At 44.4% G+C, this 20,047-nt stretch overlaps 1 protein-coding gene across 1 annotated transcript in view; it reads right to left on the bottom strand.

Annotated features, from left to right (window-relative positions):
• Nucleotides 1-15,153, bottom strand: part of LOC309328439 (transmembrane protease serine 9-like) — a 29,964-nt gene extending 14,811 nt beyond the window's left edge. The window contains exons 1-7 of the mRNA XM_081838435.1: nt 14,550-15,153; nt 10,279-10,299; nt 8,675-8,834; nt 7,929-8,200; nt 6,998-7,158; nt 6,519-6,805; nt 4,103-4,284 (exon numbers count right to left, since the gene is read on the bottom strand). Coding sequence (XP_081694561.1) covers nt 4,103-4,284; nt 6,519-6,805; nt 6,998-7,158; nt 7,929-8,200; nt 8,675-8,834; nt 10,279-10,299; nt 14,550-14,604 — 1,138 coding nt within the window. The 5' untranslated portion in view covers nt 14,605-15,153. The remainder of the gene's footprint in view (nt 1-4,102; nt 4,285-6,518; nt 6,806-6,997; nt 7,159-7,928; nt 8,201-8,674; nt 8,835-10,278; nt 10,300-14,549) is intronic.
• Between the last annotated feature and the right edge of the window lie 4,894 nt (nt 15,154-20,047).

Raw genomic sequence — 20,047 nt, 5'->3', positions numbered from 1 at the left:
GTTCTGGTTGCCTACCCCCAAGCCAGGAGTGCTGGCTCCTTGACAGCATTCCTCTGCAAAGCTAGGGAATGAACCCAGGAATCCTGATCCTCTTCCCTAATTCCATATTTTCCCACATACACAAGCACACATCTCTATGCATTCCAGAGATGTTAACTTCACACAGACAAGGATCCAGGTAACTGAGGAACGTGACCCACAGTCACTCACACACAACTGAGAAGCCTGTTCAGGAGTGTGCCCTGTAATAGTGCTGAAATGTCACCTCTTTTAGCCCTGTGTAATCTCTATCACGGACGCGGGTGGTGCTGTGGGTTAAACCACAGAGCCTAGGACTTGCCGATCAGAAGGTTAGCGGTTCGAATCCCCATGATGGGGTGAGCTCCCATTGCTTGGTCCCTGCTCCTGCCAACCTAGCAGTTCAAAAGCACGTCAAGGTGCAAGTAGATAAATAGGTACCGCTCTGGCAGGAAGGTAAACGGCATTTCCGTGTGCTGCTTTGGTTCGCCAGAAGCGGCTTAGTCATGCTGGCCACATGACACGGAAGCTGTACGCCGGCTCCCTCAGCCAATAAAGCGAGATGAGCACCGCAATCCCAGAGTCGGTCACGACTGGACCTAATGGTCAGGGGTCCCTTTACCTTTACCTTTAATCTCTATCACATAATAACTGCATGAAGTCTGGAGAAGGAAACACATTCAATTACGTCGAACATCCATACAGCCTCCCACTCCCATTCCACCACTGGAGATGGTACTGGGGAGCTCCCCATTTCCCAACCCATCTGCCCAAATCACTAGGCCCTACTCTCTCCCAAGAAGGTCAGCAGTCATCCCACCCAATTATCTTCCTGTATACGTAAAATCGTGCAGCCCCCTTTGCAGTGCCTCATCACAAACCTGAATAGCTTGACGTCAGGGTGTGGGAGGAGAGCAAAGGAGAAGGCAGGGTGCACAACAGCAGCGGCCATGACATGGGAGCAAGAAGGGAACAATACTGAGGGTGCGGAAGCAGTGGTTTAAAACAGCAGCAGAAGTTAGAGTAGAGCAGGAGTGGAAGGATATGGGGAAATGGCAGTTTTAAACAACACCAGAGGCTTGAATAAAGCAGGGATGGAGGAAACAGAGTGGGGAATTGGTAGTTTCAAACAATGGTGGAGGTTTGAATAGAGTGAGCAGTGGGTGACACTAAGGCAGGGAGAGTAGCAGTTTAAAACAGAAGAAAGAGTTGGCAACAGCTTCTATGTTGTTGTTGTCCTGGCCCGCACTTAGGCTTCTGTTTCTCCCAAAATCTTTAATGAGGCAGGGCAATAGTTAAAAGGCACAGCATGCAAATTACACGGCTGAGCAAAAGCAGAGATGCTGATCCAAGAAGCAGCACACCTTCTGTCTCTTCCAATTGAAGAGTGGGGCGAACACAACTCTCAGTGTGGCAAACAATAGCTCAAGTTTAGGAGACGCCTGACTAGAGGTCCTCAGTGACACAGGGACAGAACACCTTTCTGTCAACCTGCTTAGACCCTCGCCAAGATCCAGCTCCTGACTCTCTTCATCCTAGTCCCAGTCTCTGGCTCAGATATTTCTTGGGACCCCAATTACACCACCACCTGCTTGGACCCTCCCCTGTGTCATATAGCTCCAAACCCTTGATCTCCTCCCACTCCTCAGGAACTGACCATCCCCTCCATGACATCTCCACATCTCTTTACACAGTACACATCTCTGCTACTTCTCTTTGTTAAAACTGGGATTTGGGGTTGTTGCTTTTTTAATAAAAACCCTCTGTGTTACTCCATCCTTGCTTTAGTCAAACCTCTGCCATTGTTTAAAACCACAATTTTCATCTCAGATCTCCACCACCACCACCCCCCTCACACTTCTGCCATTGTCTGAGTACAGTGAGAAGGAAAAGACGAGGAACAAAAACTGGCCATTCCTCAGCTGCTTCAGGTGACAGAATAAGGATGAATAGCTCTCAAAAGTTTCACACAATGTATTTCACTCCTGATACTATGTGTTGTCTTCAGCATGCCGTTCCAGATTCAGTATAGTAATTTTGAAGACATATTTTATTAACAAGACAAAAAATTGTTGGCATCTGTCTGTCTCAGGAAACAATGGAGGAATAAGCCTTTGGGGGTGAAGTCAAAGTGGACACCCATAGACATAGATGATAGATAGATAGATAGATAGATAGATAGATAGATAGATAGATAGATGATAGATAGATGATAGATAGATAGATAGATAGATAGATAGATAGATAGATAGATAGATATGATAGATAGATAGATAGATAGATAGATAGGTAGATAGATATAGATATAGATGATAGATAGATAGATAGATAGATAGATAGATAGATAGATGATAGATAGATAGATAGATAGATGATAGATAGATAGATAGATAGATAGATAGATAGATAGATAGATGATAGATAGATGATAGATAGATAGATAGATAGATAGATAGATGATAGATAGAAGATAGATGATAGAGATGATAGATAGATAGATAGATAGATAGATAGATAGATAGATAGATAGATAGATGATAGATAGATAGATATGATGTTATGAATTGGAGGGGAGGGACCCCCTAAACCCAAGAAATTAATGAATGTCAGCACCTTGTTAATATTAAGATTCCAGGTCAGTGGAAAAATACAGGTTAAGCTTCCTTTCCAAGCCAATGCTTCACCAGGGAAAGAGGTGTTAACATGACAAAAGGGGCTGATGGCCCATCTAAGAGGAATCATTGGGCCTGAGCAGACAGAGGTTGGCAATATGACAGGGTGTGCATGTGATGTGACAGGAAAAGAGTGCATTTAGCAAGGTGTGCTGGGAACGAGAAGGGGGAAACAAAGTCAGAGATCCATCTTTGGCAGGATGGCTGAAGGGAGGCTGGGGGAGATGCAGGGAACAAGCCACTTTTGAGATGACCATCCTGTAAGATCTGAACTCCCTCCAAGCAAACACAGGTGTAAATATGTGAATAATATTTCCTAAAGCTACGACAGTCTCTGCCACATCTTTATTCTCAAAGGAACACAGATACTGGGTGAGATTCTGGAACCCTCCTAGAATCTTGGCACAGTTGAATAGAAATTGGGGGTGGCGTCTAACTTTTGTAGCAGTATACAGATATATATATACACAACATTGATCAACAGAATTTAGCCTTCTCTAGCAGAATAAGCCAACGTACTTCCTCTTAAGAATCTACAGTAACATATATCCGCATAAAGTCTTGGCATAAAAGAGGCTGCAGAATGAAAAAGATGAGGTGGAAATGGGGTTGATTTGTGTACAAGGGAGAGCTGAGAAAAGTAGGGAGAATGGATGAGAAAATTGAAAGTGCATAGGGGGTTTCAAAAAAGGGGAGAGAAGGAGGCATGGAAATGGGGTTGAAATGGAATGCCGGGACATGAAAGGGTCTAAAGAACAGGAGCTGGTGGTGGCTTCATAGTTGGACAAAAAATGAAAAGGGTGTTCAGTATTTGCAATGCAAGAGAGGTAGAAGATGCAGGAGATTACCCTGCAAGTGGATTGTGTGCAAGTGGGGTTGCGCAAAAGAAAGAGGAAGATATGGACACGGTGTGAAGGTGAAAACGGGGTGCAAAGTGTGGCTGTAGGATAGAAGGGAGAAGTGGCTTGGGAAATGAGGTTGGGAAAGTGAAGAGCAAACTTAGTAGCTGCGTGGGGTGTGAAGGGGAAGCTCTACGGGGTGAATCTGGAGGAATGACAAGGGGCTAGTGAGTGGAATCAGCAAGGGCACAGTATCTAGCATGAAACATCATTTTTCACAGGGACATGATTCCACAGAGTGGAAAACACAGTCCTATGTAATCACTTGTCTTCAAAGCAGATGTGGGGGAGGAAGATAATCTACTTTCTAACCAACAAAGTCCTAGTGTCACCTCCTTTCTTATGTTCTAAAGCGAAACTCTGGAGTAGTAACTTCCCTGTCATCACCTCTGTCTCTTCCCAAACAGCCCAGATACCCCAATGGAAACTATCACCCACTTTAGTTTTATCCAGAGAAAGAGAATCTTAGATACATGCACATGCGCGCACACACACACACACAAAATGACTTACCCTGTATCAAGGGTAGCATAGAGAGGCAGAAAAAGGAGAGGAAGATTCTCATAGTGCAGAAGGGCCCTGCCTCACCTCCAGGGGAGCAGGGCAACCTCAAACCTACAGCCCTCCAGGTTTGCTTCTGCTTCTGCGAGAACTTAGGTGTGCAACGAAACAGGCAGGCACTTCCTGGCAGCCTCCTGGGAGAATGTGACCCAACCTGTCTGCCCACCCACTACGCTTTCTGTCCCCTCCAGGTAACCACGCCTTACTGGCCTTTTGCCCCCTCCCAGCTTGGTCAGGTATTGCTGTGATATTCATATGAGTTTGGTCAACTTAGATTCCTAGATATAAGGCCCTCTTCCAATAAATAAGGTGTTTCTCAAAGCAGAGTGGCAGGAGCGAAGGCAAGAGAGGGAGGGAGGGAGAAATCCATCTTGTGCTGTGTTGGCCTGAATAAACAAAACAGGATACCTGTTAGTGTGCCTTTTTCCAGATACGAACTTGGTGCCAGTTCTTTGTGGAATAAATGAAAAACCGCAGCAACTTACATTGTGCGAAAATTCCATTTTCTCAATGGTAGAACTGCTAAATGGTGTTGTTGTGAACCAAGAAAGGCGTACTCAAGAGGGAGCATGCAGGCCCTGATTCACATGGGCAAATTCATCAGAATGACCCTTCAGATGACCCTTCAGATGACCCTTTAATTGTGAATTATGAGTATTTATATTCATGCCTGCATTAAGTGATCATGCTTCCAATAATATTTGCTCCTGCAATTTTTATTTTTATGGGGGGGGGGCATTCTACTGCTTCATTTCCAGTCCGGTATATCCTGTAATTACCTGCTGAAATCCTGCAACATTTTGTGCCATACATGTTCTCTAGTGCGGGGGGGGGGGGAGTATTCCATTTTTGTTGTGCTATAATTCCACCAGGCAGCAATAATGTGGCAGCTTTGGGGAAGCATCCCAGAAGTAATAAAGCAGAATAGATCTGCCATGAATGCACTTGTGTCAAGAACATGTTTTATTGTAGGTGTATTGCCCCTTTATCTGACTCTCAGGACTCTCTCCAAGCCACAGCCCTGCTCAGACCTGCTCTGCACCATCCTCAGATGCTTTTGTTTGCCTGGCTGATAGCTCAGTTGGTAGAGCATGAGACTCTTAATCTCACAGTTTTGTGGGTTCAAGCCCCACAAAGGATTGGGCAAAAAGATCCCTGCATTGCAGGGGGTCGGACTCATTGACCCTCTGTGTCAAGGGGAACACACACTACTTTCAGCCCCCTTGGAAAGATAAGGTGAAAGCTCAATCCCAAACTCACTGAAATATTAAGTAATTTGAAAGCAACCTGTGATGAGGCAAATAAACAGAAGCCTTTATTGCAACAAAGAAATATTTCCAAAAATTGGGTGACAGATTTCAGCACAGTGTTAACACATATACACACAAACTTTCCATTATCCCATTCCCCAGCCCAGCGCCAAAAAGGACTTAGCTCTTTGGATTTCAAACCTCACAAGGAGAGGATGGCAAGTGTGGCAGGAAGATTCAAGGACAATCAATATTATGTTTTGAGAGTGATTCTAGTTCTGTTGAAAGATCCCCAGAGTGCTTGGGGCAACCCAGTTGCATGAGTGGGGTACAAATGATGTAGTAGTAGTAGTATTAGTAGTAGTAGTAGTATGCATTGTTTTATATTTTCTGGATGTCCCATGATTATATTATAAAGTAGTTGTGTTCTATGTTATAAATCAAGCACTGCTATGAGTTGTTTCTTTTTGTTTTCCAATGTATTGGTTATCAATTTTAAAAATGGTGTGGCATGAGGAAAATTTTATTCTGAAAGTGTGGCCCAGAGAAAAAAGTTTGAGAACTACCCTATCCAGACCAGCATTCTTTTCTCACAATAGCCAACCAGAAGCCCATGCAAGACCCACAAACAGGGGGTGAGTCCCCTTCCTGGCTTCTGAGATTTCCCCTGGGATAGTCAATGTGATTTCACATTTGTCTTCACTGCTATTTGGACTAGAAACCTGATTATATTATTACTTTTCAAACGAGAGGATCTTGTCACAAGAAGGCAGAAGGTGAAGAATTCTACGGAGCTTTGGTAATCTCTTGTCCAGGAACCAGAACAATTATGGCACCTACCCTTCACTTACTATGGGACAGAAATGCTTTGCCCTACTGATCTTCAAGCTGCAACCCAAATCATCCTTCAAGCAGGAAACCAGGTGTGGGAAACATTTGGCCCTCCAGGTGCTGCTGAACTACAACTCCCATCAGTCACAGTGAGTATGGCCAGTGGGAGTCGTAATTCAGAAACATCTTGAGGCCCAAAGGTTCCCCACAACCTACAATGTAGGGCTGCCTACAATGTACCCAAATTCAGCACTGATTCTACAGCGGCAAGCTGGCAAGGAACTCCTCACCTCAAGAATTCCCACTGCAAGAAAGGCAGGAGGAGGGAAAGAGAGGAAGTGACAAGAGGAGTGGAAGTGAAAAGTCTGAAATGGTTCCCTCCCCCCTCCAGAGCGATGGGCACAATTCCAAACCGCAGGCCAGGAACGTAACGCTGCAGCCAATCGCCATAGGACGTGACTCTGGTGTAGACGCCGGGGCGGTACGGGAGTGCACAGCCTTGTCCCCAGCTCACGATGCCAACCAGGAACCAGGAGTCATTTTGGGCACAGACCAAGGGCCCCCCGGAATCACCCTAGAAACAAGCAAGCAGAAGCAGGAAATAATAACGCCCCCTCAAAATCTCTCCCCAGGCAACCAATATCTCAGTGCCTGCTCCTTGACCACATAGAGACCTTATTGAGCATCTGTAGCAGTCTCTGAGAAATAGGCCAGGAACATCTGAAAACATTGAGAAACCATTCAAGACAACTGTCAAATTGCTCACCAAGCAGGCGTCCTTTCCTCCTTCTTTATATCCAGCGCAAATCATGGTGTCTTTGACAGAATTGGACCCAGTTGGGGGCACATTGAACATCTCGTTGCATCTGTCAACATCTATGAGAGAGACCTGGACTTGTTGCAGCGTCTGAGGGGATGGAAGTGGTTCTAAGAATGCAAAGGAGAAGAAAAGTGAGTTGCATTCAGGCATGGTGAATGTGCAGCCCTGTGCAACCCTGCCTCATGACTGCCTTCTCCCTTTCTTCTTGTGGCCAAGGAGAAACTCTGCTGCAGGCCGGAATTAAGAGTCTCTATATGACTCTGCTTAACAAACCTGTTGCACTGTAAAGATCTGCATGGTGACTGAATCAGTAGTCAAGGGTTAACAGGCAACACAAAAGGGATAAGCCTTACTGGAACATGGTGGTCTGGCTACTCTCTGGAGCCAGCCACGGGGAGAATACAATTCTAGTTTTCAAATGTCCTTACCAGCTACCTCCAAATAGTTACGGGGGCTAAGTTAAAGTACTGGTGTCAACCTTAAAGCTGTAAACAGCTTAGGACGTGAGTCTAATCAGCATATCTTCCCATATAAACCTTTCCCCCTCTGAAGAAGGCTTCTTTCAGGTACCATCATTCACAAAAACTAGACTCACATCAGTTAGAGCAGGGCCTTATCAGTGGTGGCCACCAGGAGGGGGAGAGGCAAGGTGTGGGAAGGTTGACATTGCACAAACACCAGCAGATCCATTCCCTCTCCCTACCAGTAAGCAACCACTCTGTCAAGAAGCTAGAATAGCCACCTGTGCTATCCGGTGAGCCACTTCTGGCTCAAGGGATCCCCATGACTCAAGGATAAACCCTCCCAAAACATGCCACTCTCTTTCAGAATTCATTTCAGGTTGACCTCCAACCCCATGTTCCCACCAGGCTCTCACCATCAAATCCAATGTTTCCCCATCCAGTCACAAAGCACGCCATGCCCTCAGGGAACATAGCCGAAGGAAATGGCACACACACTGGGAGGAAGTATGGGGTATATTTCATGGGTCTTTGGAGCCTCAATAAGGCGATGTCCCCTCTTGTCCCAGTCCCATTAAATGCTATGTTACGGATTACTTGGGCGACAGGAATGGTCTGGGATTTAGAGCTTCGATTTGCAAGTTGATATGCTCCCAAGGTCACGGTGATGTCTGAGAAAGGATTCAGTCTGAGAAACAGAAATGAAACAAAAAAGAAAATGCATTGGGGTGTGATACTGCAGCAAGGGATGGAGTCGCTGACTAACAGTCAAAGAGCATTTAAAAAATGGGTTTCCCAGGATCCAGCAACCTCCAGGCTGTGATTCAAAGCCAACAGTGGTCCATACTAGCCATGACACCTTCAAACTATTAGCCTTTGCACTGAACAAGTTCCTTTTTAGCGTTATTAGCAGGTGCAAAGGGCCTTATTCGGACTGGAATGTCAGCAGGGAGTCAAAGGGTTAAACGCCATAGAGTTAAATGCCACACACACCACCACCAGAGTCCCAATCCAAATCAGGGGACTCCCCAGCTTTTCATTCTAACATGATATTAATGCAACTGCTCGTGTTGCCATGCCTAGCTGGCCCCATCAGGCAGAAAGACTGAGACATTTCTGAAGCACACTGGTGAAATGTGACTACCTCCTTGCTGGTACTTACCTAAAGCAGTGAGCGGCTGACACAACCCACTGTTGTGCCACGAGGGACCCACTGCAAAAATGCCTCCCCTTCCAACCGACACTGACCTGCCATGGCCAGGCTCCAATCTGTGAGGCTTGGCCGCCCACAATTCGGTCAGACAACACTGGTTGACCACAGACTTGAAGAGGAAAGAAAAACACGGAAATGCATAGATCACAACACAGCTGGAAAAGTGCACTTTGATTGTTTCCTTGCCAAAGGTTGGTGATATTTTAGCTCCTGGGAGCTAAAGCAAACATGGCCAGATTATCTTATTTTCTTTTCCTTCTTTGCTTAATAATACCTATGGGAGGCGGCATGTATTTTAGCATCCTTTTTCATGTTCTAAACCTCCCTTCCTCCATATCTCTCTCTTTCACACACACACACACACACAGAGAGAGAAATAGGCTTGATCCCAATCAGTGGCGTAGCGTGGGTTGTCAGCACCCGGGGCAAGGCAAGTAATTTGCGCCCCCTAACCCGTGGATTTGCGCCCCCTAACCCTACCCCTACCCCTAAGCCCCAGATGTTGCGCCCGGTGCGGCCGGCCCCCCCTGCACCCCCCACGCTACGCCACTGATCCCAATGCCATTGCTTCTGTCAAAATCAGGGCTCCCCACACCAGCTTTAAAAGAGAGGATTAAGGAAAGCCAATCACAGATCTCCCACATCACACCTGTTTGGGTTCTAACTGCCTGAAAGTACTAGGTCACCCTACCTTTCTACACTAGGATGCCCAACCTCTACTGTACGAATTTGAGCCTGTGGTCCTCCTGATGTTGTAGCAGGGATGACTGTGAATATGTCAGTTTCAGTTTCTCTGTTTCCGAAATTGAAGTTCACTTCTCCACATTTACACATCGGTTTGTGATTTAACAGAGAAAGGAAAGCACTCAGGAAAATTCATCAGGCTTATAGTGCAAATGTCTCCTAATATATATGTTCATATGCAGTTTTGCATAATACACACATTTTTGCAAACCAGTTTCCTTCCGCCTGCGGTTGGGAGCCAGCGGTGGCACCTCTCCTTTCTGGGCCAGTTCTCCCAGGCGCCAGGCATGGGGCCAGCAGGCATGCCAAGCTCCAGCCCATCACGATGCCCACAGTGCGGCCATGGACAGAGAGGCCAGCGGGCGGGTGGCGAGTCTGGGCTGCGCCTCAGCATGTAGGCGGCGAGGCTTCGGATTGGCTGGCACCAATCAAAGCCCAGTTCCCTTCCTCTGCAGGGCAGGGAGAAGCCAGGAGGAGAGGTGAGAAGGTGCCGCCGCAGTGTGTATGAGGGAGGGGGGGAATGGTGCCGCCCCAATGCAAAAAAATGGCACAGCCCAAACGCTCACACCAATCCAAGCAGCGATTTCAGGACTGTCTGCGGGCCGGATCCAGAGGGCAATTTTGGCCTGATCCGGCCCATGGGCCTTAGTTTGCCGACCCATGCTCTGGAGAATCCACAGATCATAATTCCCAGGGCACACACCCCTTGCTTCCCCTCCACTCAAACTGAGGAACCCACTCTGAAACTGAAGCTGAGGACAGAGCCCAGGTGGCTAGTTTGCTTTGTATTGCACGGGTGACATTCTTACCTGAAAACAATTCATCTGCCCCTGAGGAAAGAATTCAGGAAAGGGGGGTGGAGGGAGAAAGAAGTAAATTATTATTAGCATTGGGAAGAGGATGTATCTGTTTATTTTTCAAAAATCCTCCAAATTCTGAAGCTGCAGTCCTGTGCACACTTGCTTGGGGTGGGGAGTAAGCATAAATGAAGGCAGGGGGGTCCTGGAAACTGTAGCTTGCCCTTCACAGAGCTACAGTTCCCAGCACCCTTATCAAACCACAGTCCCCATGATTCTTGGGAGGTGGGAAAGTGCTTTAGATGTATGGTGTGTGCATAGACTCAATGAGACCTGCACCTAAGTAAACGTGTATCCGATTGCACTGGAAGGCTTCAAAGTGCACCATTGCGATGAGCTGCCTGTGCTGGCTGCCTCATTTATGCGGCTTATAGCAATACTGTCCACTTGCTTGCTTGCCATTTGCTCGTGCCATTTCTGTGATGTCATGTAATCCCTTTGCACTCTGTTTTGGGGAGCCTTGCACAAACCCCTCAAAAAAATGTAATGTCACCAGAACAGCTGTAACACTCATGGCAGCCACTGCAGATATCTCTTAAGTTACCCTTTCATAATGTTTAGATAATGTATTTGCATCCTAAAGTCACAGTGTTGGGAAAGAGGCTGTGAGAGGGGAAGGTGAGCTTTCGGATCTGCCACACCTCAGGCTCCAGCATGCAAACAATCCATCAGGGGGCAGTGTTGAACCAAATCTCATTCTTGGTTCAACAGCTATCTCATACAAACAAAGGTGTTACCTGTCGGCAAATGAATAAAAAATAAAATGTGCAGGCGTTGCAGAGCTTTTTGTGCTGTGGGAAGTAGAATTAGCCCTTGCATGAGACAGGCTGAGGGAACACTTGCTAAGTTAATGATTAACTAATGGATTGTTGTCCCCTGGTAGTTAACATGAGGATGTTGTAACCTTAGATCATGTGAGAGGTATTAGGTTGCAAAATTTCCATTTTGAAGGGAGTTTTCTGTGGAACTCCCTCCCATCAGATGTCAAGGAAATAAACAACTACCTGACTTTTAGAGAACATCTGAAGGCAGCCCTGTTTAGGGAAGTTTTTAATGTTTTATTGGGAGCTGCCCAGAGTAGCCGGGGAAACCCAGCCAGATGGGTGGGGTATAAATAAGTTGTTGTTGTTGTCTCCCAAACTCAATGGAGTGAAGATGTAAATGAAGCTCTCCTGAAGGGAGAGTAAACAGCCTGGAGGCTGGAATGCAGACTGTGGAGAAGGAGAGGCCTTTGCTCCTAGGTTGGTCTGGATTATTTCATATTTTGTAAGATGCTGAGCCTGTGCTGGACAGCACAAGACATTGCATGGGTGTTTTGGAGGAATCACTTACTGTATTCTGTTTTGTTTTAAAGAGTCATGCCAGTAAAATTTTGAATAATATTTTTATGGGCCTGGACAATAATTTATTCCAGAAGGAGTCATTTCTTATGCTTCCAGTCGCTTCAAAACTGTGCAGTATTAATATCTGCAACAAATCATCCAATGCAGTATCTAAGACAGCATTGGAAACATTGAAGCAGTAAATCTCTCACATGTACATCCATACAGAATTTGCCATAATCCCTTTTCAGTGCCAGGGCTTAGCAGAGCCATCAGAAAGACGACTGCTCTCCTGACAACATGCAAAGTGCCTTTTCCTCACCACAGAGCAGCTGTCACCAAATTGCAGGCCCAGCAACATTCAAGGAAATGGCATTTCAGCTCTGAGAGTGTAGCTTCCAGGGCATTTTTAGGCTTCAGCTTTCTTTAAAAAAAAAAAAATCTGAACTCTTCATCCATGCATGGGTGCCCACAAAGAAGTGGAGGGAGTAGCTTCCTTGCTCCCCACCCCCATAAATATAACCCCAGATTCCAGCTTTCATTTAAAAGAAAAGGAATAAGTTTCTATAGAAGCAAGATATGAAACAAAATGTACCAGCGCTATTCTTTTCCATTTTTGTGAGGGATTGGCCTACTCTCCTCTTTCAGTGTTTTACTTCACCATGTACTCCCCACTCCACTGGGGGTGGGGGCGGGAATCCTGCAGATGTACATGTATCTATTCATGGTCTCCTAATCACACAACACTCTTTCAACACAACCATGATTTGGGAAAACAAAGTTTTCAACTGGAGCCCCATGTACCATCGTTCAGCCTGGACACTGAGATCCAGCGCCGAGGGCCTTCTGGTGGTTCCCTCATTGCGAGAAGTGAGGTTACAGGGAACCAGACAGAGGGTCTTCTCGGTAGTGGCGCCCACCCTGTGGAACACTCTCCCTTCAGATGTGAAGGAAATAAGCAGCTATCCTATCTTTAAAAGACATCTGAAGGCAGCCCTGTTCAGGGAAGTTTTTAATATTTAACGCTGTACTGTTTTTAACACTTGATTTGGAGCCACCCAGATGGGCGGGGTATAAATAAATAAATTATTATTATTATTATTATTATTATTATTATTATTATTATTATTATATCCCACATCCCTGGTTAAAAACATCACTCCCCTATTCTAAGGGGCTCGTGGGAAAATGCTAGAGACACTTCCCAGCACAAGGAATGCCCCTTCAGTAGGATCATACTGGCTCTTTCGTTGCTTAATCACTACATAGTCCAGTGACCAGGGGTAGAGGAAGGAGGGTGCAGTGGGTGCAGACCACCCTAGGTGTCACCACTGAGGGGGGTGACCAAATGCCGGGCGGCACTCACTGTGGGGCCTGCAGCACGTCCGAGCCATGTGTCTCTCCTGGGAGAGATGCAGTGGCTTGGGCCTCTGCAGGCTCCACACTGCCCAAATGGTCCGCCAGCTGCCTCCCCCTCAACTGTAGGGCAGCTGAGTGGGAGGAGGCAGGCAGATGCCTCGGAGGCCCCGCAGTGCGCCCCGCCCTCACCCCACCCTCACCCCAGGTGCCCTCGCGGCTTCCTCCACCGCTGCTAGTGACAATCTCCATCTGCTAATTAATTCACCCCTGATTTAATACCGCCAGAGACAGGACTTTTATATCACCAAGTGTCATCTCATAACGCAACAGTATATAACCAAATTAGGTTGTATTTTCCAATTGGTCATCAGATCTACAACAATATTTTTAAAGAGATAACACAAAAACTTTAGGCTAAAGCACAAAAACCATTGCCAGTGTGTTTCAGTAATAATTTACCTTCTCTGGTGTTTAATTTGTACTCAACATGCACATAATGTGTGTATATATAAAGAGAAATTGTTAAAAAGTTCTGAATTAATGGTATTTTAACCCCTTACAATCTAGGTGCATGTTTATTTGCTTTATTTTATTTTATTTTTTTAATGGCCCTTTCCTCCCTGATCCTGGGAATGATCCCTGTCATGATGGCTCTGTAGCTGATATTCCGCCACCACAGTTGGCCTTCTGCCAAATCATATTGTTCCTCAGCCAGCAAACTGTGCCCAAAATATTTCCTTTCTGTTGACTTTATGAAGAGGGTATAGTATTTCGAGATTTATTTGCACAAGAGATCTTCTCTACTGTAAAAGTTGTTCTTAATAGTTATAACTATTTCTTTTGTTATAAATATTTACTTTTAAAAAATAAATGGAAAAGGTTTGAAATGTGTCCCATGCTTCTGTGCCACGATGGTTTTGTTCACCTATGCATTCAACATATTCAGATGCGCTGGACAAGAATTATGCACATAGCTGAAAAACAAATACTGAATAAAATGTTAACAAACTCCTTTACCAAGGGGGATTACACACACGCATATAAAAACCATTCTGAAAATGCTTTTTTAAATAATAAAAAACAATGTTTTTAAAAATACATTGAATTCTCCATAAGGCTCACCATCACCACCCAGTGTCACATTGTATATTGCACCTAAAACACACTTTAAAGGTTTTATTTGGAGCTGTATAGCTCCAGAAAGGATGTAACACCCTTCTCTTCTGGCAGGCATTTGGGTGACATGGTGTGTTGCCCTTGGGTCTCATTTTCTTCTGACTTTTCTGTAATTTGGGTAATTTTGATTGTACTGCTTTGTTTTAAATGGCTTCATTATTTTTTATTTAAAAAATGTTTAACTATTAACCACTTTGTGATGTGTTAAAAATGTGGTCTAAAATGTTTCGTATTAATAAATGTATTTTCTTTAAATCCTATTTGGCTTCATATAAATAAAGTCAGAATGGGAATGAAGATGTGTGCAATAATCAAGCATACAGGGGGAGAGTATAGAGAAAGGCAGGAACTATTTCTTGTACTCACTGTTCATCAGGGGCAGCATCAGAAGAAACAAGAACCCCATTGTTTTTGTGGCCATGGTATAGACCTTGTCCCTCTTGTCTGGCGACCTCAGTGTAGGGAAGGACCGGATGAGCAGATATCTCCAGGCAGACAATCAGGTTTACGAAGGAGTCTAAGAAGCTGCTACACCCAACAAAAAGGGAACTAATGTTCCCCCCAAAAAAACAGGAAGAACCCAGGAGTCCAACCAAAAGTAGGGTAGGCAACTCCAGAGTGTCAACCGATTCACTCTTTCTGTTACTTCTCCCTAAAAAACATGGTGAACCAACTTGGATTGTAGAGAGTCTAAAGTCCACCGGACAACATTGTTTTAACTCACTTGTGACCCCACCACAAATCTATGAAATTTTATGAGCTAAATCTTCTGAGAATTCGGGTACGCTGGCTCTTAGCCTTTACAATCACTAGGCATCCTGTTTCCTTTAAGAGAACCCAGGGGTCCTGCTCCAACCTCACCCACTAGAAGTCCCCTTCTAGGACTGGCTGCAGAACCAAATCCCCACTGTGACTGAGCTGGAGAAAGAACCCAGTAGTCCCGCCTGCTACCCAAAGCCCTCTAGATCCCACCCATATTGTACACCATGTAACCATCACGTGTATTCTGCTCCCTAGACCTCTCCTCCACCTGTCATTCAGCCATATAAATATTGCAGTGGGGAACAGAACCAGAAGAGGTAACAATGAGTTTATAGAAGAAGAGCCTTGTCACCACCTGGATTAGACTTAATAGTGGGGGAAAGGATTAGGGGACTCAAGAGGGAAACTACGCTGGAAAAGCCTGGGGGTTTGGGTGGATTCCCGTTGGCAGAATTATGAGTGGGAATTTGTGGGTGGCAGTGTGTACAATTATCCCTGCATCTCACACCAGGAGCCAGTTCTCACCAGTCTAAGCCCCCTCCTTGTAGAAACATTAAACAATTCAGCATCAAGATAAATGCGAACCTTTCTTCCGCCTAGCAATCATTAAAAAGTTATTAAGTAAACGAAAGGAACATCAACTAGCTGTTTCCTCCTACTGCAAATTTCAGGGCTCAGGATACTGGGTTTGATCAGGACCAGAAAGGGCAAAGGATTAAAGCAGCCCTCCCTGACTAGGAACTCTCCAAATATCATGGACAACAATTCCCATTGGCTCCTGTCGCCATGACCAATGGTCAGAGATGGTGGAAGCTCTGCTCCAAAACATCTGGAGGGCACCAAGTTAAAGGCTGGATAAAAAGCTTCCCACACCACAGTCTGCATCCTGCTCAGACATCCTCTGTCTTGTGATCTGGACCCCAAGTTAATGTCTCTTTAAAACTGTCCAGTTCCTCTCATCCTCCACTCTGCCCAGGCTGAGGGATCATGTCCTACTGGTCAACTTCCTACTGCACAATCTTGATGAAATAACTGCTGTCCAACCCTTTGGCAACCCCGTCTCCCTGCCGCAGCAACTGAGAGGAGATATGATAGCCACCTTCAAATATCCAAAGGGCTGTTGCATGGAGGATGTAGCAAGCTTGTTTTGTCCTGCTTCGGATGCTAGAACCTGAACCAATGGATTCAAGTTACAAGAAAGGAGATTCCAATCAAACACCAGGAAGAACTTTCTGATAGTAAGAGCTGTTCAACAGTGGAACAGACTCCCATGAGAGGCAATTAACTGTCCTCCTTCAGAGATTTTTAAGCAGAGGTTGGATGGTCATCTGTCATGTAATGTCTAACTGAGATTCCTGCATTTCCGGGGGGTTGACTAGATGACCATCGGAGTCCCTTCCAACTCTACACTTCTGTTCATCCTCTAGCCTCTGGCTACGTGGCACTCATTCAATTGTCTAGACAGTGCTCCCTGTCAATCATTCAAAACCCAACTAGGCCAAGAGCCTTTTGAATGGGATTGTTGCCAACTTCCTCATTGTTCTTGACCTCTTCAACCAGCAGCCTGGCTCTTTATCCCAGTCTGTATGCAATTTGGATTAGAGATTGTTTTTAATTGTTTGCATATGCCAGATTGTTTTCATATATGGAATTGTGAAATCACTTTGAAATATTTTATGGGACGTGATTTGTAGATGGAATTAAATGAATAAATAAACTTACATCACAAGTTGCCAGTGCAGTTGAGAATGGGGTTAGCTGTGTTGAATTTGTTCCAGTGTAGGAACAGTTAGACCAACATTCCACAGTGCTTCATTTCCATGTTGAGCTACATACTCACTATTCCCCACTCCCATTTCCGTATTTTATGTGCTCCTATGAAATAAATTGCTCACTTGCATTTCTGGGCTGCACGTACTGTTTTCTGAACACAGTCAAGAGTTTGTTGTGTCCTCCCTCCCCCAATTGCATAGTCCAGTTGGGCTACGCTACTGGTTGTTAACATGCCTAGAGAAACAGGAGGGGAGATGGGCTGAAGTTGCCTTCAGGAGAGCTCTTCCCAAGGGATCATAACAAGGCAGTGGAAATCTTGGACGCTTTGTCCCTAGGTGAACCCAAACACAGCCCCATACTTCAAAATTCATGCTTCTCTGAATTACGCAATGCAACTCTCCAACCAAGCAATGTGTACAAAAACGCAACTACTCTGGCAAAATGTGCACAGAATGCATAGTTTTGGGGGAGGGAACATACAAAAATGCATTAGATATGGGGAAGTTCTTTGTTTGTTTGTTTTACAAAATTGGGTATGAGGGAAGAAGAAGTTAGAATCTATTTGTCACAACAACCCTCACCCGAGAGATTACCAGAAGGTCTTTTGTAAATTCCTCCATAGCCAGAGACGGGGGGGGGGGTAAGGTTACTGGAACAGTAAGAGTAACACGTGTTACAAGATAAGGGAATGGTGAGAGTTGTGTGTAACGGGTGTATAATCTTGCTTATACATGCATTTTGCTATAGGACTGATATAGATGTTGTTTGTCACAATCTATATAAAGGAGCCCCCGCCTATATTTGGGACTCAGTCTTTGAGAAATATCTCTCTGAAGCCACTGCACAGCTTAATAAACAAGACCTTTCTCAAAGAACCCATGTCTGTCTTCATTGACTAGGAGAAACTTGCAACAGGTATATTGGGCAAAATTGCATACCAACATGTATTTTAAGAATCTAGTTACAGGTAGGTAGCCATGCTGGTCTGCTGTAGTCAAAACAAAATAAAAAAATTCCTTCCAGTAGCATCTTAGAGGCCAACTAAGTTGGTTATTAGTATGAGCTTTCGTATGCATGCTTCAGGTATCTGAAGAAGTGTGCATGCACACAAAAACTCATCCCAATAACAAACTTGTTGTTGTTGTTTAGTCGTGTCCGACTCTTCATGACCCCATGGACCAGAGCACACCAGGCACTCCTGCCTTCCACTGCCTCCCACAGTTTGGTCAAACTCATGCTGGTAGCTTCGAGAACACTGTCCAACCATCTCGTCCTCTGTCGTCCCCTTCTCCTTGTGCCCTCCATCTTTCCCAACATCAGGGTCTTTTCCAGGGAGTCTTCTCTTCTCATGAGGTGGCCAAAGTACTGGAGCCTCAGCTTCACAATCTGTCCTTCCAGTCAGGACTCAGGGCTGATTTCCTTAAGAATAGAGAAGTTTGATCTTCTTGCAGTCCATGGGACTCTCAAGAGTCTCCTCCAGCACCATAATTCAAAAGCATCAATTATTTGGCGATCAGCCTTCTTTATGGTCCAGCTCTCACTTCCATACATCACTACTGGGAAAACCATAGCTTTAACTATACGGACCTTTGTCAGCAAGGTGATGTCTCTGATTTTTAAGATGCTGTCTAACAAACTTAGTTGATCTCTAAGGTGCTACTGGAAGGAATTTTTTAATGTATTTTAAGAGAAATTCTTACAAAAATGCTGGTGAGTTTTCCTGAGGGCATTTTTTTTTAATGCAAGCTGATGTAAAAATGTGGAGAACTGAACTTAATACTGGAAAAGTGAGAAACTGACAGAAACCGAAATGTACAGATTTGCCCATCCCTGGAGGGCAAGGAAACTGAAGGTAAGTTCAATAAATTCCTTGAATTGCCCTCATTAAGGTGAGTGCGAGAAAGATGGCGCAGGTTTCTGAAAAACTGTCTCAACCAGAAGTTCCCAGGCTTGACTTCTTAAAAAAAAAAAATGAGTCACACCAGTGAGTGACACATCATGTTGTCACAATTTTTTAAAAAAATAAAATACATATATCGCCTATTGAGGGTTTTTTTTAAAAAAAAATACTCTTATTATCTTGACTCTACAGTAAGGCTCCTTACAACTGACTAAGAGGTAATACCGTAAAAAGTAGGTCAGTGAGAATGAGGAGATTACAGGCATGCCAGTTTAATCTCTGTGCTGGTATGTTTTATCAGTTGAACTGTACTAACCATCGGCCTTGACAATTTCAGTATTAAATTTCCATTAAACTATTCTTAAAGAACATTTAAGAGATATTGTTTCCGTCAAAGAATTCTGGGACCTATCGTTTACTCCTCATGGAGCAACAATTCCCAGCTTCCATGATCCTTTGCAGGAGCCCCATGCTTTAAAAGTACAGTGCGGGCATGAACTATGTGTCCCATCTTTTCCATTTCTTTTGCCTGCAATTCCCTTGCAGTTGAGCCATAAAGTGCTGTCATAGGAGTCCCCCCAAAAGTGGGACTCTTTTAATAGAGGTCGGTTGGTTGTTGTTGTTTTTCATTTCCATTATCACTATTTTTTAAAAAAAGAACTATCTGTACCAAGTCTCTTTGCTAATCCCTTCCAGATATTTCCAACTTTTAGCTATAAGTATTTGTGCTGCATCTAGTAGGTGTTTGACCAGAGTATTGTCGCAACAGTCTTTACTCAATCTGTCCCAGACACCCCACAGAAAAGACTTACTGTTTTGTAATTAAATTAATGTCAGAAAAATCAGGTCCAAAAATGTGGCCACTGGTGGGCAGGCCCATCATAACTGGTAGTATAGGTTTTTCCTCGATCTGCAGCACCAACATTGAGAAGAGAGATTCAGGATAAAACAGGAAATCTCAGTCGTGGTAAGGTGACCTTTAAATAGTGTTTGTAGTTTAATTATTTCACAACATTTATATTGCCCTTGGCTATAATAAACCCAAGTACTACAAAAGGATTTACAAAAATAAAATAAAAATTAAGAAGTTTTTTTAATGGTTTCCTGTATATGAGCTTAGCTAAAACAGAGAGAAGAATTTACCACATATTATTCCATCTGGCTAAATCATGCTTGGTATGTAGATCAACTTCCCAGCTTGTTTTCAACCTGGCAAAGTCCTCTCTGTCTAAGGCTATTAAAATTTTTATATTACTGTGACACCTGGACCCTTGCTATGTTCAAAGGCTGACAAGAACTTAACAGCTTGTTGTTTGATTGTATCTTTAGTTATACAGTAAAAACCTTCCAAATCTCTTGGGCACTTTTGGGTTTTTGCTTTGTTATTATTATTTTAACAACAACAAAAGCCTTAAGCCAAATATGGAAT

This window comes from Podarcis erhardii (assembly GCF_964252035.2).
Source record: "Podarcis erhardii genome assembly, chromosome: 13".
In the NCBI taxonomy this organism is placed as follows: Eukaryota; Metazoa; Chordata; class Lepidosauria; order Squamata; family Lacertidae; genus Podarcis; species Podarcis erhardii.
The sequence above is the reverse complement of the archived record's forward strand: the minus strand, read 5'-3'. Positions and strand labels throughout refer to the sequence as shown.